The sequence below is a fragment of the Lipotes vexillifer genome, unplaced genomic scaffold (genome assembly GCF_000442215.2).
Source record: "Lipotes vexillifer unplaced genomic scaffold, Lipotes_vexillifer_v1.1 scaffold863, whole genome shotgun sequence".
In the NCBI taxonomy this organism is placed as follows: domain Eukaryota; kingdom Metazoa; phylum Chordata; class Mammalia; order Artiodactyla; family Lipotidae; genus Lipotes; species Lipotes vexillifer.
Genome location: NW_006788168.1, coordinates 2,585,654 through 2,613,302, shown reverse-complemented (window position 1 = coordinate 2,613,302; position 27,649 = coordinate 2,585,654). Strand labels below are relative to the sequence as shown.

At 44.5% G+C, this 27,649-nt stretch overlaps 1 protein-coding gene across 1 annotated transcript in view; it reads left to right on the top strand.

Moving 5' to 3' along the window:
* Window positions 1-27,649, top strand: part of JARID2 (jumonji and AT-rich interaction domain containing 2) — a 242,756-nt gene that overhangs the window by 180,273 nt on the left and 34,834 nt on the right. Inside the window, 2 exon segments of the mRNA XM_007461270.1 lie at window positions 2,438-2,607; window positions 17,385-17,561. Of these exon segments, the coding sequence (XP_007461332.1) occupies window positions 2,438-2,607; window positions 17,385-17,561 (347 nt within the window).

The window sequence follows — 27,649 nt, the reverse complement described above, 5'->3', positions numbered from 1 at the left end:
CCATTTAAATGAAGATGTACAAATCAGAAAATTGCCAATTAAAACCCCTTTTCAGTAGGAAAACATGACAGGGGTTTTCTTTTAACAGGAAGGGCAAGTTGGAGGAGAGAAGGAGCTTGTTGGAAGAGGAGGGTAGTTCTCTTGGGCTCAGTCTCCCCTGAGGGTGGCAGGGCATGGCGCCAATGTCTACTTTTCTGTATCCTGTCCTTTCTCTGAAGCAATCCTGCTCAAGGCACGGGCTGTTTGCTGCCTGGTGCCAGTGAGCTGAATAGAGAAATGGAGAGTGCGCAGTGAGCATGTTAAAGCAGTTGAACAGGGTGATTTTACGTCTGTTGAGTCTAATAATAAATTTGAGCTTGTAGTTTATGTCTTTCATTTTCCCCCTACAAATAATTATCTTATAAAAATATCCATTTGTAAAAGACAGAAAATCTAAAGGGGACTGTGAGGGGAAACCAAATGCAAAACAGATACTCTTCTGCGATGATTTGATTTGAGAAGCACCGCTCCTTAGGTCTCTCAGTCACACACACACACCCCACCCCCATCTGATCCTCCTTGAAGGTCAGTCCTCTGGGCTTGGAGCCTCTCCCAGCACACACTTCTGCTCTCTCATCTTCTGGACAGTCAGTTGGTTGCATAAAAAAGCTCTTTGTTCCTCACAACACAGGAATGGGAGCATTGTTTTAGTCCCTTACCATTTATGATGTTTGGAATTTCTGTTAAACCTTGTTATGTGGCTGTTTTCCTCTGGTTATTCCTGGGTTCTGAAGTGCTTTTGATTAATTGTGACGTTTGTAAGATTTTAGGGACTGAGGGTTGTTGCCCAGTTAGTAAGCAGCAGTCATGCTCTCTCCCTGTTGATCAAATGTCAGTTCATATTGGGAATATGACCTATTCAGGAGTGTTTCTGGTGGGTCGTAAGGGAGGCAAGAGTTGAGTCTGGGCAGGACACGGGAGGTTAAAACTTAAGGGAGCTAATTTTTACAAAGTGGAAAACCAGTGTGTGTGTGGGGGGGGTTATTTTGTTAAATACTAGAATGTTAACTTAAAATGTTAGGGTATTTTGAGCACCAGCAGTTAAAGATACTATGCTTACTGTTTTACATGATCTCAACGATAGTTAAGGGAAGACTTGTTTGTGCTATAGAATTATAAATATATGTAATACTCAAAGCAGCCTTGAGCCGGGGTGGCTTTATCAGTCCCACCCACATAGTGATTGACTCCAGTTTGGGGTTCTGAGCAGATCCCGTTTAAAGCCCTGTGCCGTAGGGCTGCTTTTCGATTCTTGTTTTTTCCCTGCTCTCAAATACTGTTTCTGGAGCATCTTTATGAGCAGGGCCAGCGAGGTGGTTTAAAGCAGGACACGTACAGGTTCACACCCTCAAAGGTGTTTATTTTCCATTAGGCTGTTGAGATCTTGAAAATTCAAGGAAGAGCTAATAGGAGGCAATTTATGGTAGAGGTCAAGCCAGTTATACAGGGGGTAAAAACACTTAGGTAGAAAAAAGGAGAACGGCTACTGGCTACAGCGTTAGGAAAAAAGTAAAGAAACTTTTCCAAGAGTCATTAGGATTCAAATTAATAGAGAGTCTGACATGTAAAATTGTGTAAATGAACAGTGTCTGGTTAAGGAGATTGAAGTTGTGATTTGTGGACACCAAAGGATGAATTAGGGGATCGGTATCTACGTAGGATGGTAATAGGGGAGAGGCCTGAGAAAGGTAGGTTAAGGCCAGTTTTTCAAATCCCTAACTAAGGACTTTGGACTTTTTGTGTGGGCAGAAGGTAACCCATAATTTGGCCACGAAGGAGGGGTTTTGAATAGACTAGAGAAGTGGTCTTCCCCTCCTCCCCCCACCCCCTGCATTACACGCTTTAATTCCAGGTGGATAATTCCAGGTGGATTTATTTGGCTGAATTGGAGTTAGAAGAGCTTAGAGATGGGGAGACTACTTCCTCTGGGGGTGTGAGACCAGGTCAGTGACAGGCTAAGGTGGGCGGGGTGTCCTTACACAATATGAAGGCCGTTGTGCATGTGTTTGTGATAGTATCGTGTTAAAGCACAGAATGCTAAATAATGTGGCAGATGATTTGTGAAAAAGTACAAAAGTCATTAATCTCGTGTCACCTCATACCCCATATGCCGCTTTGGAAGTACCCAGGCACACACTGGTTTGTGCACAGGCACGCGCTTGTGTGCACACGTACACACATGCTCATGGTGCATATCTTATATCAGTGTAGAAAACGTAGCCCTTCAAAGCAGGCTTGTGGTTTACAAGAGTGAGAGACATATAGAGAAACTTAATTAGAAACAAAGAGTTTGCTTGAAATAAGGTCTCTCTTCCCTTTTGTGTCATGATTTTATTGCTGCACGTAGATCTATATCCTCCGATCTCTGCTTGTTGTTAATTTTCTTTTGCTTTTACAGGCCCAGGCTGCAAGCACAAAGGAAGTTTGCTCAATCCCAGCCGAATAGTCCCAGCACAACTCCAGTAAAGATAGTGGAGCCATTGCTACCCCCTCCAGCTACTCAAATTTCTGACCTCTCTAAAAGGAAGCCTAAGACAGAAGATTTTCTTACCTTTCTCTGCCTTCGAGGTAAGACTGTGTTGCTATTTTGGAGGGAGCAGCCTGGTTGAAGGAAAAAGGGGCAAGGCCTGTCCCAGGAGTTTTGATGTTGGCTTTGGTCTCTGCTCTACAACCTCTTGAATTCCCAGCCTGGTTTGAGGGAGTGAGTGTGTAAAGGGAGGAATCCCACCCAGAGGGTGCTTGAGCCTTCCTGTTTCTCCTTCCCTTTTCCTCTGACTCTTGAATCGCCTTTCTTGGCGTCTCAACACACAGTGTCACAGTTTGTAGTCTTACATTTTTATAATTGACTTCTCCCTGACATCCTTGTAGGACCTCTACCACCCCAGCATCACCGTCACACACGTGCTTTGCAAACTTGGCTTTTTGTTTTGTATTATTATTATTTTTTTTGGTGGTTGGGTAGTTGTGGATGGGTGTTAGGTCCCGTTTCCTAGTGTTTCCTGAGGTCTGGGAATAAGCCACGCTGATGGAGGGTCCACTCCCTCCCCCCGCCATACTACTTTAGGAAAAATAGCAGTAGTGCTTTGTAGGTGTAGATAACAGTGGAAATATTGGTTTGTCCATACGAACAGGACCAATGAATGTAGTGCACGGAGAGGATTTTGTAATTACAGAATTACAATGAAGGATGGGTTTGGATTTACATGGCCTTATTTTGGGAAAGTCTTTACTCTAGGAACTAAGTGAGGGAAGAACACAGAAAATGGTGAGGGTGATTGAGGGGCCTCTCTATTTCAGGTAGGAGCATCACGGAAGGGAGTCTTGTAGCTTCTCGTTGCCCTGTTGGGCCACAGCATTTCAGTCTGTTCTTTGATTGATGGTGCTCATGTTGGTCACTCAATTGAGGCAGGTCTGTCAGGCTTTTCCACGGAAAGCGGACCCTTGGCAGCTTTTGTGATTATACATATTTCATTGTGAGGCTTTGTGTGTGTGTGTGTGTGTGTCTGTGTCTGTGTCTGTGTGTCTGTGTGTGTGGTACACGGGCCTCTCACCGCTGTGGCCTTTCCCATTGCGGAGCACAGGCTCCGGACGCGCAGGCCCAGCAGCCATGGCTCACGGGCCCAGCCGCTCCGCGACATGTGGGATCCTCCCGGACCGGGGCACGAACCCGCGTCCTCTGCATCGGCAGGCGGACTCTCAACCACTGCGCCACCAGGGAAGCCTGCGAGGCTCTTTGAAACTCCGTATTTCATTTCTCATCAAACTCGATTTACTCATTTTTGGGGATCTGGATGGGCTCATTTCCTGTTTTGTTCAGAGGGTTGTAATCTATTAGTCATCTGTTTTGATGTTTGATTGTCCCAGATCCTATCAGTGTAGCCCTTTCAAGCTGGCTCCCTTGCCCTTTGACACGTCCCTGTCATCCTCCCATCCCAGCTCCCTGACGCAGTGGAATGTCCTGGACTCTTATTGTGTACTCCCTCCCTCAGCCCCGGAATCAGCCATTTCTTCTAAGAGCCCTGTTCATTTTAAGGAGCAGCTGCTCTTTAGAAGCTAGGGTCTGGGCTTGAGGTGTGCTCATAGCTATCGGAGGGAAATGCATTGTGTGTGGGGGGGACATGTGCAACGGCATGTATGTGCACATGTACGCACATGCTCACTTAGTATGCACATCTATGTCTCTAGGTCTATTAAAATCCATGAACGAGCACCAGTACCTCCCAATTTTAGTTTAGCACCAAAGGGTTCCTTCTGGTTTTCTTTCTTTCTTTTTTTTTTCTATATTAAACAGTGAGAAGGTTGACTCCTGTTACCCATAAATTGTTTATTTGATCCACCTTTTCCAGTGTGCCCCACCTCCCATCTCTTCTGCCACCCTCCCCACGGAGCCCTTCTGATCTCACTTGGCTTGGACCCTGTGAACGGCCTGACCTGTGTGTGAACACCTACCTCTTCATCCTCCTTTGGCTCTCGCACACCACAGGGGCTGCCGTGGTCGTTACACACACACACACACACACACACACACACACACACACACACACACACACACACACGCCCCTTGTACCAGTTTGCTTTAGGACTAAATTGTTAGGGAAGGGAAAATGAAGGGTGAGGTTTTTGTTTGAGATTACAGGCTACTGATATGATAGTCCTGGGAGACTCAAGACATAAAGGAGGGGAATAACTGTATTTCAGTGTGGACCTCTTCTCCCTCACAAAAGGGAGGTGGGGCGGGTAGCAGGGCCTCCTGCCAGCATCTCCCTTGGGTTTGACATAGCTCCTTGCCAAAGGAGTCTAGTGATCCTAGGTGTTGAGGGTGGAGATGGAAAGAAAGGTGTAAAAACCCACTAGCAAAGAATCAAGTGCAGGATTGGCTGTGAAGGGTGAAAGGGAGGGGAAAGATGAGGGTGACCGACTGACCAACCGGCTGGTAGACGGTGGGGTGGTGTCATGAGCAGTGGAGAGTGAGTGGGACCAGGTGCTCTGAAGAAGGAATTTGAGCCAAAGGGATCTTTGAAGGGTCAACAAGTGTCATCAGCAGCAAGATGGTTCAGGTAAATAATTAAAGCTCTGTGTTGGTAAGACTCTTCATTGTGTCTTTTTAATCCCACTGGAGCCAAATTTACCTTGGAGACATGTCTTAACTCTTTTCTTTAGGAAGATTCACTGATCGTGTTCTATTAGGATGTCAGAAAACTGCTCTGCAGATGATGGAATTTAGTTATGAAAGTTTTTACCTATGGAGTGGGTGTGACTTGTTTTTAGAGCAGAATTTATATGTTTGTGCCATGTGCCTATATATGCATAATTTTTTTTAAATCATATTTTATCTGGTTTGGGGTGATTTGGGGAGGACCTTGCTTGGAGAGGCATGCTTATTACTCGAGTAAATGGCACGTAGGGAAAACATTACCAAGTACCCAATTTTGACATTTCCAGGCTCTAGACACAAGAGAATCATGTTTTTTCATAGACACAGTTTACTTCTGTCACTTGTCAGATGGAACAAAAGTTTCAGTAAGTGAAACCTAAGATGTTTAATTTTGGAAAAATGCTATGAGGCTTGGAAAGTTATTCCTACATTCATGAGCCAGACAATAAAAATAGGTTTCATTGTTTATTTTAGCTGATGTGCAATAAGGTTTTGACACACGCTCTCTTACTCTTCCTCCTGTACTTTTTAGATTTAAGGTATTTTATTTTAAAAGCCAGGGTTTTGTGAGGTCAGGTGTGTTTACCTGATCTGGCTTTTCTAAAAGCCTCAAATGATAGGTGATTCACTAAGTACTTCATGATATTGGAAATGTGATGGATTTGGTGGCATTAGATGGCATACTTTAATATGCAGTTGCTTGAGCTAATTAAAACTCGTATTTTGGGCTTCCCTGGTGGCACAGTGGTTGAGAGTCCGTCTGCTGATGCAGGGGACATGGGTTCATGCCCCGGTCGGGGAAGATCCCACATGCCGCGGAGCTGCTGGGCCCATGAGCCATGGCCGCTGAGCCTGCGCGTCCGGAGCCTCTGCTCCGCAGTGGGAGAGGCCATAACGGTGAGAGGCCCCCGTACCGCAAAAAAAAAAAACAAACCTCGTATTTTGAGGTGTACAAGGGTTAAATAGACAAAGCCTGTTGTAGTGGTACTATAATAATTCTCTTTCAGTTTCAAATGTTGAAACTTTTTTTAGTTATAAATGTATTTCATGTTCCTCTAGGGAAGATCAGCAGAAAAGATGGAGAAACAGACCAAAACAAAAAAAAAAAATCAAAATACCCCTCCCTCTAATTTCCCAGAGACAACCACTGTTTATCATCTCCTTGGTGAAAATGTTACTAAGCCTTCTCTGTGCATATACAATAGAAGTCACACACCCCATATGGAATTGCATTATATTTTTATTTTTGCAATCTGGTTTTCCTATTTCACACTCTCACATAAATACCCCTTCCATCTTGTGGATGTCTCATCATTTATCTAATTCTTGATTTACATGTAGATGTATTTCTAACTTTTAGGTATCAACTGCTGGTGACACTTCCTCACTTAAGTCTTGGCCTCATCTGGTATCTTAACAGACAAAGTTGATAGTTGGGAATTTGATTAACTTTTCCTTTTATACCTGCATTCTGATTCTGCCGCTGCTTTTTTCGTACGGGTTCCACACCAAACAGAGCTTGTCTGAGCCCCAGACTACATGCTCAGCCTCAAGAGCCCGGCCACTCCATCACCCTTTACAGGAGTCTGGGTAAAGGAGACAGTCTTGATAGGCTTCAGTATTGGTGGGAAAGAAAGCCTGGCTGCAGAAATCGTGAAGGAATCAAAGACCTGGAAACGATGTTTATTGCCAAGGATTACAGATCATCCTTTTCTCCAGTCCTCCGTTATTACCCGTAATAGTCTCAGCGCTAATTTGGAATATGGAAGAGAATGAATCTTGAGACTGAGAAAACGCCGGGAAGTAGAGTTCTTTAAGCCTTGGTGTTCGTTACCCATCAGTGACACTCAGCAAGCCCAAGACCCAGCCTTCTCCCCACAGCTCCATTAAGTATCTTCGGCGAAAACCTGGGGTGGGGAAAAATGATACCATTAATAATTCTGGGATTAGTGTGTACATGTCAACACAGCAGCCAGTTGTTCAGGGATAAGAAGCTTTAGAGATTTAAAAAATCTGTCTTAAGGCACGCAGAGACCTTTCAGCTAAGTTTGGCAGGGCTCTCTCCTTTCCTATTTAATATCATGACCTAAAATCTCTAAAGGAACGGAAGAGTGAATAGTGCAGCCGGCCCGAAGTGTTTGCCTGCAGTGTATTTATCTTTAAATGGCTGCTTTGAAGGGGGTCCACGTGGCTCCTGCCAGAGGCATAATTAGCATCTTTTGCCGGTGCACGTCGGCCCAGAAGGGGGAGGGGTGTGTGCCCTGGGCGGCGTGCATCGATTCTAACCATCGCTGCATTTTCTGTCACTGGTCTCGTTATTCTTAATGAGTTCTGTCTTCTTCTCTTTGTCCTGACTATGATTATTAGCAGGTTAAAAAAGCTTAACACAGCAGAGCAGTGGCAGGTTAAATGATTGTCTTATTTATATTTTTCTCTTTATGGGGCTCTGCAAGGGGGATTCCCAAGGGGCATCCCTGAAAATACACATCTACACATGGTTCCTTCTTCTGACCCGTGGGTGTCACAGTTCGGAGGAAAGAAGAGAGCTGTTTTGGAGGAGGAGTTCTTAGGAAAGACCCACACTGCCAGCCCTGGTGAAGCGTCCTTTCTGTTTTGGGACTGCTTTTGCCTTTTGTTGCGCAGGTCTTAGGGAATCTTCAGCGGATCAGCCGTCATTCAATTGCTAATTAATTCAGCAAACCTTTATTGAACGTTTTTTATATGCCAGACACTAGAAAACAGATTAGCAACAGGAAAGGAGTATCCCTGTGGTAGGTGCGATAGACCAACTAGGCAATGCCAGGGTAGAGGGTGTGCGTGTGGAACAGGAAGGGACTCTGCCCAAGGCTCTGCGGGAGCGGAGCTGGCTTTGCAGAAGGAGAAAGTTCTACAGGAGCCCCTGCCAAGGCCTGGGATGGTGTTGGGTTTGTTTTTTTGAGGGCCCCTCGTTAAAGCAGGGGAGTTAGACGTGTCCCATTCTGTGGGCCCTGGGCTGGAAATTCACCGAGGTTCTTCAGCTGAGAGAGGAGACATAACATGTCCAGACCTTTATTGGGTAAGATGATCTCAGCTAGAGGAAGGGCTCTCTAGCGGGTTATTGTAGGAACACAGGCCGGAGGCTGAATGATCCTAGTGGATCTTGGGCAGATGACTTAAACCACTTTCAGTCCAAGTGTCTTGTTTTGTAAAATAGGTGTGTAGTTAGCACACAGTTGCTGTGGAGTTAAAGTCATGGGTGTGAAGCAGGCCAGATGGTGCCTGTGGTGACCATCCAGTGAACTTAGGTTTCCCAGTGAATTTAGGCAGACGACGAGGGTATTGGAGGAGCCTTTCATTTGCAACTGAAGAGGAACGATATAAAAGACCAGCTGAGGAGAATGCAGGTACCAGAAGAGACAGACCACCCATGGAACTCTGTCTAAAGGCAGTCATTGGCTTTATTGGTAAGGAGCACATGTTTTGATAAGAGTACTGGCATTGGGTATTGAGGAAGCCTGGGGTGATTTCGAGGTCACAGAATGAAAGGGGATTAACCTGCTATAAAGCAATTAAGTAATCCTCCAATTGCAACGAACACTATGGCACTAGTAATGAACTTCCTTGGGCAAAATGGGAATACTTTACATGAACTCTGGGGAGGAAGGCCCTCTGTCACGGTGATACACAGCTTTTTTTGATGGATCCTTTTGAGAGGTGTCGCATCTTAATTTTTGAGAGAGGTAACAGACAAAGTGGTATTCTTGCCACCCTGAGGATTTCAGTGGCCACCCTCACTTTTCTCCAGATCAGACTGGCCTTATGTTCCTCATATGCTTGGTTTTCCAAGAGTCTGTATACTTGGCTGAGTTGTGCTGAGCAAGCAGTTTACTTGCCAGGATAGTTTATCGGGCTAGTTATGAAGAAATACGAAACCATCGTGTCCTTAAGCGCCAAGGAGGGGAAGGATGGATCCCCTTTAATTGCTCTGTGACCTCGATCAGTCGTTAAGACTCCAAGACATTTTGCTCAGAGGGTTGGCCCCGCTCCAGACTAGCTGGCCTCCGACCAGGCTTTGCCCTCCCCGCAGATAGAGCAGCTCCTTCTCCCTGCCAGTGGCTGCTGGCACGGAGTCAGTATCCTTCTCACAGTTGCCTCTGGCCTCCCCCTTAGTTTCTGGAGAGTCCCTTAGTATTTCTTGTCCTTTCTGAAATTCATTTAGAGAAGGTAGATGGAAGTAAGGAGAGTCCTGTTTTGTTTACAGAGCACCTTGCTGGCAGCTGACAGCACTAAAGTCATCAGGATCCATGTCCCAAAGGCAAGGTGCCCCTTCTACCGTATTTACGTCTGATAGGATTTGTGGACACTTCCGTGGTGGAGAGAGCACAGACCTGGGTGTTCCGGTAGTCTCTATGTGGCCTTGATGAAGTTAATTTCTGACTTGTTTCCACTTCTGCTAGGTTGAGTGTGCTGTGTGGTGTGATCTGCACATTCAGTTGCTGTGAGGAGATCCATAGACCTCATTGCATTTGACTGGATGTGTGTTCGTTTGTGTACGTTTCAAGCCACAGGTGTAGACAGCCTCATGGGAAAGACAGTAAGCAGATTATTCCAGCTGTAATTAAGTGATACTTTCTCCCATTGCTGTGGTCCGCTAGGTCGGCACGTGAGCCGACGTGTCAGGAGGGAAAGTGGTTCTCGTTGCCAAGTCCCTCATGTCAGGGCTCTTAGAACACATGCCCTGCCGTGGGGCATTTCCTAAACATGCGGTCAGAGTGGCACATCTGGGAGCACGTAACTGAAGAGGGGGACACTGAAATGACCGTCATATCATCACTTCCTCCCTGTTCTTCCTGAAAAAAGGCTCTTAGGGCTGAAGGTTTCCAGCTCTCACAAGGCCTTACTCTGCCCAAGTTCCAGAAATTCTAACTGTTGAGTTCATTTTGTGTTTCCATCCTATTTCTGTGCACCGCACTGCCCCCCTCCCCTTGTTGCCAGTCTGCTAACTTTCCCATTTAGTAAAGCAGAGAGGAAATAAATTGCCTTTGTTCTCACCTGTGGAAAGTGACAGCCTGCTTTTATAGTTTCGAGTTGTTTTTGTCACTGAAGCCATGTGTCAGCCTAATAATGGCACTGAAGTGTGGGTGTTGACAGTGCTTTTGCATATGCTACCTCGTAGGCCCTTGGGGTCATCACAGATGTTATGTCTGAAGACATTAATCTCATTGTACAGACAAGTAAGCTGAGGCTCCTGACAATGGGCACGTGACTGCCAAGCTGATGCTTCATCCTGGACTTTTGGATTCCATGTAGAGTCCTTTTCAATGATTGGCGTCCTGTTTTTGGATAACGTGTGTATTATAAGGAAGAGCTGTTCCAGGATGGGCTTCATCGCCCAGGCCCCTCCTTATCCCATAAGGAATTAGGGGCTCCCTTTGTGTTTGGTCTTTGGCTGGCGGGCTGTTTCCCAAGCCCTGCTAAATGTACCCCTGGTGGTGCCAGAAATGACATTAGCTGCATGTTTAAAAATTTTATTGTAGGGCTTCCCTGGTGGCGCAGTGGTTGAGAGTCCGCCTGCCGATGCAGGGGACACGGGTTCGTGCCCCGGTCCAGGAGGATCCCACATGCCGCCGAGCGGCTGGGCCCGTGAGCCACGGCCGCTGGGGCTGCGCGTCCGGAGCCTGTGCTCCGCAGCGGGAGAGGCCACAGCAGTGAGAGGCACGCGTACCGCAAAAAAAAAAAAAAAAAAAAATTATTGTAATATTAACTACATTTTCTTTAGGGCATGTGATATTAATTTTCTACTGATATAATAGAATCCATTTAAATCATGAATATGAATCACTTTAAAGAAAATAGCCGGTGGATATGGCACATAATCTTAGGGCCTGTGGAAGTGGGTGAGGTTTGGGAAGTCTTGGCGTAAATTCTTCTTCCCTGGTAAAGTGTAAAGGCCAACCTGGAAGAGACAGAGGTCATCATTCAGTGTGTTACAGTTGTCCCAGTCTTTCAGGGCACTTGGTGTTTATGTGTGGGGTGCCCGAGTGTTCAGGGTGAGTTCGGATGTCTGATCTGTGAGGGTTGCTGGTGCCTGGATCAGTGCCGGGTACATACACAGTGCGACGAATGGACCAAGGCAGTTGTACCCACTTTCTCCCTTGACCCTCCTGTTTCGAAGGATGGAGCTCTCTCTTCTCCTCTAACTCAGGAAATCAGTAAATAACTATCCCTTTCTCCCCCTACCCAGGCCATACCAGGTCACTTTGAAGTTCTGTATTTTAATTTAATATGATAGTAGGGGCTGATTCCTTTCATTCTGTTTGTGTATCCTGAAGATCAATTACAAACCCGCCAAATGGGGGGAGGGGAACAGCCCAGAGGTTATTAGGTCAAGCTACAGAATTTGACTCCCCAGCTAAATGACAGCGGGCCAGGAATCCCTTTAGGGTCTTTGCAAAATAGAGCTGAGCTATGTTTAGCATGTTAAGATAAAGAACTGGTCGGGGGAGGGAAGATAATGAGAACGAGGGCTTGTATGTGTACATGATTCTCGGAGAAGAATCCAATTTTATAGAAACCACAGCCCAAATTAGAGAAAGCAAGCTTTTGGATTAAAATGATTTCTGTTGTGGTTGTAACATACCACAGTTTGATTTTTGTCCAGATGAAAACATTTGGTTTTCACTTCAGTAAATATTGTGGAGACATTGCCAGCTAATTCTGAAAAGTAATGAAATACGGCTTTGGCAAAGCGCAGATGCATTCTGCACTCCCGATTCCACCGACTGATCCAAGTTCAGATTTTTTTTTCTGGTTTGCTAATGTGCTTGAATAATCAGGAGAGAAAAATCTGCCTGCGATTTTAATAGAAAACTGTATATACTAAATACACATGTATAACTACCCGCCCCCTCATACCCTATGCAATCCTTAACGCTCTTAAAACACTAAAAGCATTCACTTTTCATTGATTACTCCTTTAAAACTACAGAGTTTGTAAAGGAGCGAGATGGTGTGATTTTGTGTGATAAGCAGCCTGTCTGACTTGCACGAGTGGGGCTTATACCTCTGATGGGGAGAGCCCACCTGAGGACACCAGGTGTGGGTGCTGCAGAGCCCTTCCTTTCTCAGACCCCTTGTTTTCACCTCCTTCGCCTGTGTTTTGCAACAGAGCCCTGCTGTAGAAAGGGAAGGTTTTTATTTTCGTCCCGGTAGATCCATGCCCGTTTTTCTGAATGCTGAACCCACAATGAGCTTTTCAAAAGTTTGCCTCATCTGACATTTGGAGGGAAGACGTTTCCCTAATAAATTTTCTAGAGAGGAAGCTTACCTCTTACGTGCGAGAATCTATAAGGTGCCAACTATTTTTAACGAAAAGTTCTAGAAACACGTATAGTCTTCTGTTTTCAAATACGAAATGTTAATTTAACTTTCTATTCACACGGCCTCAATTTGATTATCTAATATTCCTGTTCACTCATTTTATACTGAAGAATGTGGGATAATTTACACCAGTGATAAACGGCACAGACTTCTGGGTGATTTTAGGGCTTCAAAATATCCTTTCCTTCATCTTTTTCTTTTTTGTGTGTGTGTGTCTAGCAGATTCCTCCTCCTCTAAACTTATTTGTAAATTAGATAATTGAGCTTGTAGCCAGGCTAAGAAGAAATAAATATGCCCTATGTGAATGTCTTGACTAGTTAGGCTTCTCACATGCTTTTGGTTTTCTTTTATGTGTTTGAGGTTTTTCTTTGGCTATTCTCTAGGTATTACCAGACAACAGTCAGTGTTTCTCCATCACCTTGATTATGAAATGTGAGGTGATCTTACTGGTTTTGTGTCAACAAGAAAGAAAGAAGCTGTTTTTGCTGCCTTTCCCCTCGTGCTGTGCTTTCTCCTGATCTGGAATGTTGGCTTGGCTTCTCCGTGGCTTTGCAGATGGACATGTCAGCGGGGTCTTAGAGGGATTTCCAGTAGCTACATGGTGACAGAGCTTTGGAATATGCAGCATTGTACTCTGTTGGATTTAGTCTTTTCTCCTTGCTTCAGTTTGACTACAAGGTTAATGAGAGGTACAGGTATGTAGGTCCCCAGTAAAGTTCTGGAGGTCTGGTTTTTCTGGGGGAGAAGGCTGTAGTTGATGAGGCCACTACTGAGGGGCAGGTTATAGATTGGCAGTGGCTTCTTGAACAAAGCCTGGAGAATAGTAAGGCCATGCCCAGGCTTGGGGAGAGTGCTGTCCATGATGAGGGGCACCTGCGGAGGGGAGAACTGGCCCAAGCCTAATATTTGAACCAAGGGCATCTTGCCTCTGTTAGTAATTAACTGACTTCTCCGCCTGAGGATCCTTATTATTGAGCATTGGTCCTTTTCCTCCACTTATCCCTTCTCCCTTCTTTGTACGAGCCTCTCCATTCCCCATCTGGTTTGAGAATCTTCATTGCCTTTTATTTTGTTGATGCTTGGTCTTTAGGTCCAGACCAACATGTCAGTCATCTGATGAGAACCCAAATCACCTTTTAGGGTGAAAGCATTCTGCTTTTATCCCCTGTGCCTCCATACTTAGAGAAATTGTGTCCTTTCCCACTTCTGACTGCAGAGCCAGTCCCGTCAGAAAGATTTTGTATTATTATAAGTTTTGGTTTGAGAGTGAGTCCCTCAGGAAACACACACCTCTACCTCCCCTTTTACTAGTCTTCTGTTTTCTGTTTCACTTTTCTCTTAGCTTCTGACTGTCTTTTAGAATATGTAACAGGTTCCATCACTTTGTTTATATTTGCTGAGAAGCTGTTTAAAGAAATGGATTCATGGGACTTCCCTGGTGGTCCAGCGGTAAGGAATCCGCCTTACAATGCAGGGGACTCTGGTTCGATCCTTGGTCGGGGAACTAAGATCCCACATGCCACGGGGCAGCTAAGCCCGCGGGCCAGAACTACTGAGCTTGCACGCCTCAACTAGAGCCCGCAGTGCCACAAACTACAGAGGCCATGCAATCTGGAACCCACGCGCCACAGCTAGAGGGAAGCCCGCGCGCCGCAACAAAAGATCCCACATGCCTCAACGAAGATCCCGTGTGCCGCAGCTAAGACCCAACTCAGCCAAAAATAAATAAATAATAAATAAATCTATATTAAAAATGGATTCATAAGATTGGTTGTTTTCTGCTTTTGTTGAAGAAATGGCCCCATATGCTGTCTTTAAGATGTTAATGAAACTTGGATTCTGAACTGAGCTCCTAACATTCCCTCCATTTTAGTCCTTTGGAACATAAATTTAATGTTCACCCCATTCTCAGAATCTTGAATGTAAGGAATGTGATGCTTTATACATTGGGTTTGAGGTTCAAAAACTCCTCAACAGATTCTGTAGGTGGCAGTTAATTATTTCTCATGTGTTTCATGTAGATTTTACCTGATTCTGTTTGAAACATAGATTTTCTTTCCCCCTTTTAAAGTTACTCCCAAATGGCCTCTGTTGCAGTTTATTGCCTTTTCTCCTGGCGGTGGGGGCGGGGGAGGGGGTGGCGGGAAAGAGGAAGGTGAAGAGGGTAATGGCTTACTTCCTGGAATTATAACCTTTAATCCTGCTTCCCTCCGACAGGGGGCAGAGTGGGCTGTGGAAGTTACTGCAGGGTCTACACAAAAACCTGCTCTTCACAGTACTAACCCATTTTCTGATTTCAGCCTCTGGTCAGTGCATCCAAGATAGTGTGTTAGGAAGGTTCTTCTTTAAAGGAAGTTAGATGTGGCTATTTTGATCTCGAAGGAACTTGAAGAGATTTATTTATTTAACCTATTCCTTCTCATTCTACTGAAGAGGGAAATGTAATGGTTGAGTCTGTAACTTCCAGGTGTTGAGTCCCCAGCTCTGTCTGGCAGCAGGTAGTGTGTTACCTTGTGTCATGTTACATGCTAGAATGAGTTGCACTTTATGGTAAATTTCCTTCTCTTTCTTTTTCTTTTTCTCTTTTTTCTTCTCTTTTTTTTTTTTACTCAGAACCTCTTTTGAGTGCTGAAATAAGGTTTCTCCTGCTTTTTCTTAAGTACTTAAAAAGTTAGATTTAGGAAAGGATCTAACGGTATGGGTATATTTGGCTGTGGAGGTACTTATGTATATCTGTGTGGATGGTAAGTTCCAGCTGAAAACTTCTAAGTAGGAAGCTAGTAAGGGTGGTGTCTCCTCTTTTTCTATTCAGTCTGGTACCAATTGTAAAACCACTTAGTACAAGGGTGAATGAATATATTGTTCCAGTGGAAATACGGCCAGATATCTCCTTCTTTTTTTTGAAACACTTCATCTCTGACTTCTATTTGATTAGACGATTTTCCCCAAAGCCTGTGTCAGACCTTCCTTCTGTTGAGAGCCTGCTTCTAATTGGAAGTGATCAAAGGGGAGAAAACAAAGGAAATGGCTTTTGTCAGAGTGTATCCAATTCTGTTATCCACAGAATTTTTGTCACATACATCCCTTTGGAGTTTCATTTCCGTTCAGTGGTGTGACCCACATAACTTGTGGGGTTTTGAGTATTGGTAGGTCACTGATGACAACAAGAGGAAGGTAGTGTCTTTGCCTTTGTGTTTCTGGGAGCTGGGCGGTTTGGGTTTCCCACTTCAGTGCCGTGATAACCACTCAGTCATGTCCGTCTCCTTGTTAGAACGTGCAGCCCCGCAGTTGGACAGGAATGGTTTAAACCATTGTGGTTGAAGTCTGAGATCCCTATTTGGGAAGGAGAGCAAATTTGGTTACTTGAATCTTGACCGGCGTTCCTGGAGTGTTAGCTCATTCACAGGAAACTGTCGAGAAGGAATGAACTTTCACATTTATTAGTTCTTCCGTTACTTGATAGTAGCTCTCCTCAAGATACCTAATGGGAAGGAAGATTGACGTGTGGCCAGAAATTAACTCAGGGGCTTAAAAAAAATTTGATCAATTAATCAATTAATTTGAGGGATTTTTAATAGCTTTCGGTCCCAAACAGTATACCAATTAATTGACAGATCTCCTTCTGAAAATTCATGATTTGATAAAGAAGAACTGTATTGTGCTTCTTTGTAATATTGAGCTTATTTTCTGGTGTTATTGTTCTGTCTTATGTTCAGAAACAAAACTGAGATGGGATGAGGAGGTTAAGGTGTAAAAGGAGTAAGGGATGTGTATGAAGAGGGTTTTTTATTTTTTTAAACCAGGCTTTCAGTTAGTGTTATGCAGGAATTTATTTTAATAATTTTACATGCTATTAACCTGATCATCATATCAAAGTAGCTTCCAAATATATTGTGGTTTTTGGGAACACATCCCTGTCATTCACTCCATATGAATATGAGATAGTTTCCTTCTATAAGGAAATGTCATATTTTGTTTTTACTACTTGATTCTGTCTGATTGTCTCTTCTTTCATTTTAAATTCGTTAGCTCAGATTCATACTTTTTAAGTCTAGAAAGTTAAAGACACAACCCAGAATAGTCTCTTGTCCTTGACACCGTGGGTAGATTTTTTTTTTTAACATCTTTATTGGAGTATAATTGCTTTACAATGGTATGTTAGTTTCAGCTTCACAACAAAATGAATCAGTTATATATATACATATGTTCCCATATCTCTTCCTGCTTGCGTCTCCCTCCCTATCCCACCCCTCCAGGCGGTCACAAAGCACCGAGCTGATCTCCCTGTGCTATGCGGCTGCTTCCCACTAGCTATCTACCTTACTTTTGGTAATGTATATATGTCCATGCCTCTCTCTTGCTTTGTCACAGTTTACCCTTCCCCCTCCCCATATCCTCAAGTCCATTCTCTAGTAAGTCTGTGTCTTTATTCCTGTTTCACCCCTAGGTTCTTCATGACATTTTTTTTTTTTTAAATTTTATTAATTTTTCTTGCTCAGTTCAGTCCTTGGTGGTTTTTCCCTTCCCTTCTTAAGAACTATTCAAATGAGATTTTTAAATTTTTCCTTTGTCATGTTTGGTGAATGGCATCATCCCCCTGCTGGGGGATTTTGCTTGAAATCTGTTAAAAGGACACAGATGGAGTTATATTTCCTGGGGCATGTTTGAAAAATAAATTAAAAATGACAGTAGAGATAAATAGCTTTGTTTTATCTGCTCAGTCATGAGGATTTAAGTTTGTAACTTAGTGAATGGCTCCATTTGAAGTGCGCCTCTGGAAGGGGTGAGGATCCAGGCCTGTGTTTATGCACCTTCTTTTAAACCCACTAGGTTCTCCTGCGCTGCCCAACAGCATGGTATATTTCGGAAGCTCTCAGGACGAGGAGGACGTCGAGGAGGAAGATGATGAGACAGAAGACGTCAAAACAGCTACCAACAATGCTTCATCTTCATGCCAGTCAACCCCCAGGAAAGGAAAAACCCACAAGCATGTTCACAATGGACATGGTAGGCCCACTGTTGAATTTGGGTTAAAAAAGATAAAATCCAAAGCTTTGGGTGAATCGTAGAATCGATCCTTTGTTGAGAAGATGAAGGCTGCAGAGCCGGTGGCGAAGCTAGTTTTGGATGCTTCTTTAAGTACCAGGCACTTAGCAGTCATTGGTGTAACACAGTCCAATCAAGTGTGTTCTAGACAAATAAATTGTTAAGATGAGGATACATATTCTTATGTTTGCGGAGCTGATGATAAATTCCATAAGAGCGGCAGACGTAGGAATTGGAAGAGGAAGACGTCACATCTAAACAGAGATGGTCAAGATGATTTTGTGAAGACGCTATTGTGATCAACTTACTGTTGTGATTTTAGCAGGCAGAGATAGCGAAGAAAGGAAAGTGTTATCCAGTTATGTGAAATCAAGTACATGCATATGTATTGTGAACTAGACTGACTTTTTTTTTTCCCCCTCGACTGTTAACATTGTGGGGGAGGACATGTAGCCCACAAAACAGGAACAAAAGCGTTGCATATGAGAGAGAGAAAAGTATAAATAAGTTGGCCATGGAAAGTGCTCAGTGGTTTTTCAACAGGGAGGTGACTTAATTGGAGTTACATTCTGAAAAGATTAAGCTGGCTTCAATTAAGAGGATTTCATAAAGGGAAATGATTTAAAGAAGAGGAAACACATTGACAGGCTGTAATTGTAGGCAATTACCTGGCCAAAGGTAACGAGGGACTAAAAGGTGATCATGGCAAAGTAAATGGGAGGATATAAGTGCAAAAATGTGTAGGTAGATACAGAAATACTGCAGGGAGTAGGGTTGAGAGAACTTGATGACTAATTGGATTAGCGTGGGGTTGGGGGGAAAGGAAGTAAGAAAAGACGAAAGAAAAGGAGAGTGGAGCAAAGAGCATAAGGTTGGGAGAGGTGATGGCTGTTTTCTGTGAGTTCTTAACCAGGTTCTTTGCTTGAGATCATACTTCCGTTGGGACTCACAGAGACCCTAGAAGGTCGAGCGTCCCCGTCTACAAATGGCAGAAAACCAGTGCCGCCAGTTAAGTGATTGAGGCAGAGGAAAGCTTCTCACTTTTTTTCCTCCACGGCTGTGCACTGAACTACTCCTTGTCTTTCTGGACCCAGTGGGAAGTAGAGGTGCAGGGCCAGCATTGCTTAGATGTGACAGGAGTCTGTCTCACCTGCACCATTGTTGGGCATTTTTGCCTTGTCACTTGAGTGATTACTCATCTGTCCTGCTTCTTGCTTGCTTAGGGCTGTGTTTAGGGGCCAGAGACATGACAAAATGTGACTTCAAGACCTGACAGTTTGTCGGGGAGATGAGGTTAATAATCTCAGTGCATAACTCAGTATTTCTCAGCCTCCGCCTCTTCATCTGTAAGGTGGGGATTAAGTGAAGTGTTTTTGTAGCCTCTGTTAGCTGTGTGTGTAGACATGTTCATAGTTAAGGGGTGGCTTCTCTAATTTCCTTTTAGTGGGTGGTCTTTCAGAAATCCCCTTTGTGAGAGGGTGGATTGAGGGCTGTTTTCCATGAATGGCAGTAAAAATCTGAGCGTTTTCAGGATGGGTTCATCTACATTATCTCTTTTGATTCCATCTACTTTACAGCAGAGTCATTGGGAGGTGGTCAGGGCCGGAGGGGTTTCTTGCTTTACAGTTGAAGAAATGGAAGATCTGATGTCTTGCACCCGTCACCCGAAGTGGCAGATTGCAGTCAAGATTTTTGAAGTTCCTCCCGTGCTAGACACTACTCTGTTTTAAGGGTGAGCATGTGAACAGTTGTGCTTTGCGATGGGTCCAGTCTGTGCTGTGATGGTGGAGCTACCACTCTCATCTGGTCGACAGCAGCAAAGACCCAGTGCCACAGGCCATGGCCTGGGAGGCTCCTCATTGCGGTGGCTTCTCGTTACGGATCACGGGCTCTAGGCACGCAGGCTTCAGTTGTTGTGGCACGCAGGCTCTAGATCTCTCGGGCTCAGTAGTTGTGGCTCGTGGGCTCTAGATCTCAGGCTCGGTAGTTGTGGCGAACGGGCTTAGTTGCTCCGTGGCATGTGGGATCTTCCCGGACCAGGGCTCAAAGCCGTGCCCCCAGCATTGGCAGGCAGATTCTTAACCACTGCACCACCAGCGAAGTCCTTTCATAGGTTTTTGTGACTGGCAAATGAGTCAATATAGGTTTTATTCCTATGTGGTAGAGAACACTGTATTGGCTGTTAACTCCACGTGTGAGTGAGAAGATCTTGAAGTCTAGAACAACCTTGCAGTTGATAAGAGGATCCTGGAAAGTTAGTACATTTCAAATACCTGGCACGCAGTGAGGGCTGCCGGAGGGGGCTGCTGTTAGCACTGTGACGTTACTGACCGCATCTGAGGGAGTTGCTCCGAGTGTGGTAGATGGTCGCCGGTGACACCTGTCCACCAGTATGACCAGCCCGTCCCCGTTTCTTTTCATCTTGCTGAAGCGTTTGCTCTCTCAGTCCACGCGGGACCTTGGGGATATACACACACATCTAGGACTGCTCTGGCCCCTGGTAGTTTGGTGTGCGGATGGACACCTGGCTTTTCCATTAGGGTTCAGGAGTGGGTAGGGATGGCGTTTCATTTGGGGGTGATGAAAACATTTTAAACTTGTATTTTTGTGGTGATGGTTGCACAACTCTGAATATGCCAGAATCCACTGGATGGTATGCTTTGAATGGGTGGATCACATGCTATGTGAATAATAGCTTACTGAAGAGAAACACAAGTCTGTTAGTAATGAGTGAGTGACAGATGCACTCAGCACAGCGCCTGGTGCTTGATGAGTTCTCAGAAAGGGGATGCTGGCTGCTGTCCTTTTGCTGGCCTCAGGCCCCATGACTCTTCTAAAGAGCTGTAATACTCTGCAGTTCTGAAGAAATTAACGATTTTCAGAATCTTTAAACAATTTTGTTGTCCATACTTACCTGGGATACGTTTATATCATACATATTATAAATTGAATTGCTGAGCTGTTCACCCAGCTGCTCAGTATTTAGTATTTCCAGCTACATTCATCTGACTTGTCTTAAGGGGACTTTTTAGTCACTTGGGAAGTTGTGCTGTTCCCAGAGACTATACAGTATGAGTATAGGATTTCCAAAACTCATTCCTTTCCTGGCTGGAGGGTTGGTGTGGTACAAGAGCAGATCTACAGAATTTATTTGGAGAACCTTGAAAACAGTCCCTTATTACAATGCAGATATTTCTGTATTTGGTTTTCTGTACTAATATTTTTATTCTGCAAATAACCAATTCTTCTATAACTTGTAGAGTGACTGTGTACATGGAGTGCCTTCCTGTTTAACGCTTGTGCACACTTTCAAGGTGTCTCTCTCCCCCAGTTTGTTGTGAATAGTTAGAGCTTCCTTGTTCAGATCCGAAGGTGGGCTAGAGTCTTGCCATTCACTTCAGAAGTGGTTGGCCTTTTAGAATTCATATCCTTGAATGCAGGGCTTTATGAAACCCTGAGGTACAAAAACAGTTCATTCATTTGCTCTTCCAGAGTTGACGCTTGTCCCCCTCTGAGTATTCCCCATAGTTCTCTGCTTTATCTTATTTCTGGAGGGTGAGAAAGTGTGAGATTCCTCTTGGGCCACTACCCACCCTCCCAACAGGCCCTCAGCCCGGGCAGTCCTCTGCCCCTGCCATGGCATGTTGGAGAATGCAAGAGCCATGGAGCCACCTGAATCGCGGACAGGCAGGGGGTCAGTCACCACCTGGCCATCCGTCTTGTCCTTTCCTCGGCTCCTTTGCGGGCCAAGGGGGCCAAGAAACCATTTTTCAATGACAGAAGCCATTCATTTGGATTGATGGTCTTTCTGATGCCCTGACCATTATATTCTCATAAAGGTCATGTGCCATTTTCAAACTTTGGTGTCTGCAGTTATTAGGATCCTATGTAAGAAACGTGTTTAATTGACAAATCTGTCTAACTCTGTCAGGTACGTTACATCAGTATCCATAATGTATTCACATTTCTAGATCTTGGAACCCTGGTAATAACCAAGTTTTTTGATAGGAAAAACATTCTATGACTTACAGATTCAGGTTCTTAAAAAGAGAAGAAAATCCAATTTGCTTTAAAAATTCTTTTCAAGAGATTTGTGTCCTGTTACACACGTAACCGAAGTGATAAGATTTCACTGAGTGGAAATTCCAGAGGGCTTTCGCAAATTCCGTGTAAACCAGTAGAACTTGCTTGTGATACTGGCTCAGGGTGCTTGGAGGCCTCTGTAGGTTTCAGCCCTTGCTGTGGGCTCCCAGCATGAGCGAGATCCTCATGGGGCTTATGCTGACCTACAAGTCCTGGCTTTCTCTACCTTGACACGTGATTGCTGTAGCTAAGTCAGTGGTGGCATTTTTACCCAAGGCAAACTGGGTTACAGCACTCAAACAGGCGACATTAAAACCCTTTTGAACTGTTGGCACAGGTTGGCAGACACATTCCATTCTTTTCAGACAATAGTGACTCAAAGTTGAACTGGCTCCAGGGAGCAAGTGTGGCTTTTGTACAGTAACAAGGATTCAGTGCCAGCCGATTGATGGAGTCTGTCTTCCCCGAGTCAGGACGCCTTGTAATGACACGAAGCTTACATTTAAATATCTGGCTCCAGATCAGAAACTTGGCGTGCTTCTCTCTTCCTTTCTGTAGCACAGTCTTCTCTATTTACAGCGATTCTTTTTTTGTCCCTTAGATTTGTTTTGGGGGTGGGACGGGGAGCGGGTCTTATTTTAGGTAATTTGGGGGTTAGTCCCACGTTCAGCTTCCTGCTGCTTTCCTCCTGTGCATCGTGTGTCTGCTGGCAGACCTTCCGGCCCAGCTTTCGGTAATGGCTCTTGTATTTCTCCTTCAAGGTGAAGGTTAGATGTGCTGGGTCATCTCAGGATATCATAAGACTTTTGCCAGATGCCAAGAAAGGAGTCCTCTTTCCTACTCACCTAATAAAAAACTTGCTGTCATTCAGATGAGGTGCCTTTGGCAGCACAAGTAATTAGCAAGATTGGGGCACCTGGCTTAGGCAGGGGAAGGGGGCAGGCAGAAGTGCCGTTGCTGACCTGTGTGCTCTGTTTAAAGGGAATGACTGTTTTCAGATGTAGGTCATTGCTGTTATAGCAGGCGCTTTTAAGAAGATCAACTTTCTTATATTTGCACAGCTCCTTTCTCTGAAGAACGGATAGCATTTTACATACTTTATTCTGAATACTTTAGCGATTCCTGGAGGGCAGATAAGGGCAGGCAGCTGGTTTGTTTTGTAGTTGTGGGAATTGAGGTGTAGATGTGTTTGGATCTGGTGGCTAGAAATCGCAACCAAACTATCCCTGTCCCTCCAAGAGGTTGTGTATGGAGTGAGGGTTTTAAAGACCTTATGATCAGCGTTTTACCGACTGCCTTGTGGATCCCCCAGGAATCTCGTCCGGATCTGTGTGGACAGAGTCAGATGGGGGAACACCGTTTAGTACAGACTCTGGAGCTGTAGACTTGAGTTCCTCCTTGGAAAGCATTGCTTTCCACCTTACAGATGATCGCGGGATTTTGCTGGTGAAGATGTTTCTAGAGTGCCTTCTTGCCCGTTTCTTTTTCATCCCTTTCTGGGAGCAAACCTTACCTTCTGAAGTGACCCTAAGTCAGAATACCAGCCTTTGGATTTAAAGGTTTTGCTCGCTGTGGTGTGGAAACCCTCATCTACAGACCATTTAACTTTCAGAGTATGTATATACAAATCAATATATTTGTCTCTGTTCATTAATGCAGAGGTGTTTGTATATGAGTACAAAACAATTTCCCAATATGGTTTCACCGTGATAAATGCTTTTTTCCTCTCCTTAAAGAAATGAGTCCAATTATTTCTTTTAATTGGAGACAGTGTGTGTGTGTGTCCTCTGTACATCTCGAACTTTCTGTCTCTTATGTTCACAGGGTTTAGGCTTTTCCTGTCAGAGTGAATATTTTTTCCCTTTCCCCTTCTCTCCTCTTCTGGAGAATCTTACAAATTAAGACAAAAGATAATTACTTGGAGGAGCAAAACTACAGGTTCCCACGACACTTAAAATTAATGAGCTGTTGAGGACAAAACATGCCTCGTCTCAGGCGCCATCATCTTCACCTAACAAGCGCCGCCCCCCACCGCCATCCACCTCCCAGTGACAAGTGAGTTGGCTTTTTGGCTGTGTTTGCCATTTGGGTGGACGGCTGCTGTAAAACAGCAAGGTGGTTACAGAAAGGGGATTCCTTTGAAAACTCTCCCTTTGTTTGCAAATCAAAGTTAATTTTATTCAATTTTTAATTTTTGTATTTTTGAAAACCTTCCCCTTTCCCGATCATCTGATCAAAATAGTCTTTAGTAGAAACTTGTGCAGCAGTTCACAGAGCAGCCGCTTTGGTTTATTACGTCAAGGGCGCGTCGTGCCTCCCTCTGTCCTCTCCCGTCTGTGATCGGGGTCCCCTTTCCCCACAGTGTTTTCCTGGGGAGTCATTTTTGGTGCTTGTGGTGTCAGAGCTCCTACAGGGCATTAGAGCAGAAGCAGAGCTGTGCATTCTGTTTCAGGTACAGGTAATGACAGTGAAGGCTCTGTCCTCCCGCCCCAGGATCTCAGAAAGATGTTGCTGGCTAACCACAGTGCCAACTTTTAACTAAGTTCCTTGAAGCCTCTTTCTAGCTACTGGCCTCGCCCCCATGGTTCACCTGGAAAAGAAAAGAGTGACAAACCGTGAGCACTGGTGCCCTGATGCCCATGTGGCATTGACCCGGTCGTGGTGTGGTGATCCTTACAAGCTAACGCTTGCCCACTGCTGCTGCAAAGATCCTTTCTAGACTAATAAATCCTCCAAACGACCCTCTAATAAATCCTCCAAACGACCCTATGAGATAAGTAGTTAATTGGGAAACTAAGGCTTGGACAGGAAACCAGTCCAAGGTCAGATAGTTAGCAAATGATTTATCTGGATTCAAATTTAAGTAGCTTCATTTTAGAGCCTGAGCTTTTTGGGGGGTTTGTAGGTCTAGACATAAGTACAGGGGCCCTCAAACCCTCTAGTAAACCATGGTGTAGCTAATAACCACGGAAAAGATGATCCAGCCTAGTGGTTTCAGGCTCTTTGGTCTCAAGACCCATTTCTGCTCTTAAAAAACTATTGAGGGACCCCAGAAGGCTTTTATTTTGTGGATTGTATTTATTGATACTTACCATATTAAAATTAAAAACTGAGGTAATTTAGAAATATTTACTCATTTAAAAATAACACAAACCCCCATTGCATGTTAACACAAAGAACATTGTCATGTAGAGGGTTCCAAACCCCAAAAGTTACAGGTGAGGAGGGTTGCATGATTTTCCATTTTTGCAGATGTCCTTGAAGTCTGGCTTAGGGAGATGATGGCTAGATTCTTAGATCTGCTTCTGCTGATTCAGTCATATACGAAGAAAATCAGTCTCAGACAAAGAGGTGATTGGAAGAGGGAGGAGCCTTTGTGAGGATTTTATTCTTTGATTTCACACCCAGACTCAACCAGTGGTAGTTTCTTCAGGGTCAGTTGTTACCATCATCTGAACCCACATCAGTGAGCTTCTCCCGCTCTGTTACGTTAACATCCATTGGTTTGCCTTCTCCCTCGAATGGCTCTCTGACCCACACACAATATTGTAATGTCTTGTATTGATTGTTTGAAAATAATGGTTCACTGGGTAATCCACCCCTACCAGTCATTGGCACCTTCCGTTACACTGTTTCAAAGAATCTTCTCTCTGCAGTGAACTCATCGGGGAAGTCTTTAAGTGTTGAGAGGCCGTCAGACTCATGGTGGCAGATACAGGTTTTCCAGAATTGTAATTTTTGCCTGAAATCGTGAATTCTGTCGTTGGCAGCAAACACTTTCCTTGACAGGCTCACTTTATTCATTTTTGAGAAATGGCTGACAAATAAATGCATCGGTTGTCCTTTCAAACAAAAATAGCATTCCGTGAAAAAGCAGCTAGCTTACAACTTAATCTCACAAGTGCTTTTCCCTAGGAATAGTCGTCATACTGGTATTCAGGAGAAATGCCTTATGTGTGGTTCATTTTTCTTTTAAAAATAAATTTATTTATTTCATTTATTTATTTATTTTGGCTGCATGGGGTCATTGTTGCTGCGCTTGGGCTTTCTCTAGTTGCGGCGAGCGGGGGCTACTCTTCGTTGCGGTGCGTGGGCTTCTCATTGCGGTGGCTTCTCTTGCTGTGGAGCACAGGCTCTAGGCACGCGGGCTCCAGTAACTGTGGGGCGTGGGCTCAGTAGTTGTGGCTCACGGGCTTAGGTGCTCCGTGGCATATGGGATCTTCCCAGACCAGGGCTCGAACCCGTGTCCCCTGCATCAGCAGGCAGATTCTTAACCACTGCGCCACCAGTGAAGTCCTGTGGTTCCATTTTTGTCACACAAAGTATGTGTATTCCAGGGTTGAGATTTAATACTGTTAACGATTTCTATTGCTTTATCACTTTCCAAAGTGAAACTGTCTTTTTTTTTTTTTTTTTTTTTTAACTGCTAGTAAATGGTAATGAAGAATACCAGGGCTTCCCTGGTGGCGCAGTGGTTGAGAGTCCGCCTGCCGATGCGGGGGACATGGGTTCGTGCCCCAGTCCGGGAATATCCCACACTCCGCGGAGCGGCTGGGCCCGTGAGCCATGGCCGCTGAGCCTGCGCGTCCGGAGCCTGTGCTCCGCAACGGGAGAGGCCACAACAGTGAGAGGCCCGTGTACCGCAAAAAAAACAAAACAAACCCCAAACCAAAAGAAGAATACCAATATTTGTTCATTTAGTTTGGTGCCACTGCATTGATTTGTGTTGAATTTTGCTACCTGTTGACATTTTCTTTTGTTTTTGTTTTGGTTTTAGTTTTATGGAGATGTAATTCACATATCATAAAATTTACCCACAGTGTACAATTTAGTAGTTTTTAGTATATTCACAGAGTTGTGTAATGATCATTACAGTCAACTTTAGAACATCTTCATCGCCTTCACCCTGAAAAATCTGTACCCATTAGGAGTCATTCCCATTTTCCTGAACCCTCCCCAGCCCCTGGCAACCACTGACATACTTTCTGTCTCTTATATATGGGTCTAGTCATTTCATAGGAATGGAATCCTATAATAGGTGACCTTTTGTCCTTAGCATCTTTCACGTCCCATAATGTCTGCAAGATTCGTCCATGCTGGAACACGTATTTGTTCCTGATTCCTTTTTATGGATAGATAACACCCCATTTTGTTTAGCTAAATGCCAGTGCATGAACCTTTGGATTTTTTCTCCAGTTATTAACTATTGTTAATATTTCTGCTCTGAACATTCGTATACATGTTTTTATGTGGACGTATTTTTCATTTCTCTTGTGCTCATACCTGGGAGTGGAGTTGCTGGGTCATATGGTGACTCTGTTTCACATTTTGAGGAACTTCCAGATGGTTTTCTAGAGTGGCTGCACCATTTTACATTTCCACCTGCAGTGTTTGAAGGTTCCACTCTGCATTCTCACCCACACTTGCCTTTATCCATCTTTGTGAACATAGCTGTCCTAGGGGATGTGAATGGTATTTCATGGTCATGTTGGGTTGCATTTCCCTGATGGCTGATCTACCTTTAGCCATTACCATCACTGAAATGTTAACGCAGTAAAAAAGGTAAATACTCTCAGGATAATTAAAAAAGTACTTTTGACCTAGGGGATCCCCTGAAAGGGTCTGTGGGTCCCCCATGGGTCAGGTCGCTCGTTAAGCTGGTAGAACAGCGAGGGCTGTGGTTTCAGCATCATATTTTTCCTTGCTTGGCCAGGGCGTTGGCACCGCCTGTGTTTTCCCATGAAATGGATATTGGGAGGCAGTGGTAGGCAGCCCGGTCGAGTAGGAGGTTATGGTGAGTTGGCTTAGGCCTGCCCTTGGGCTGTATTGAAGCCCATCTGCGGGGAGGATGGGAGGCCAGAAGAGCTCTTGCCACAATCTGTGTGTGGTAACCTGAGACGGTCCTTTTAAAGAGGCAGCAGCAGTAAGGTCTCCCCAGTGCCGAGTGCCTGCTGAAACCAGACAGG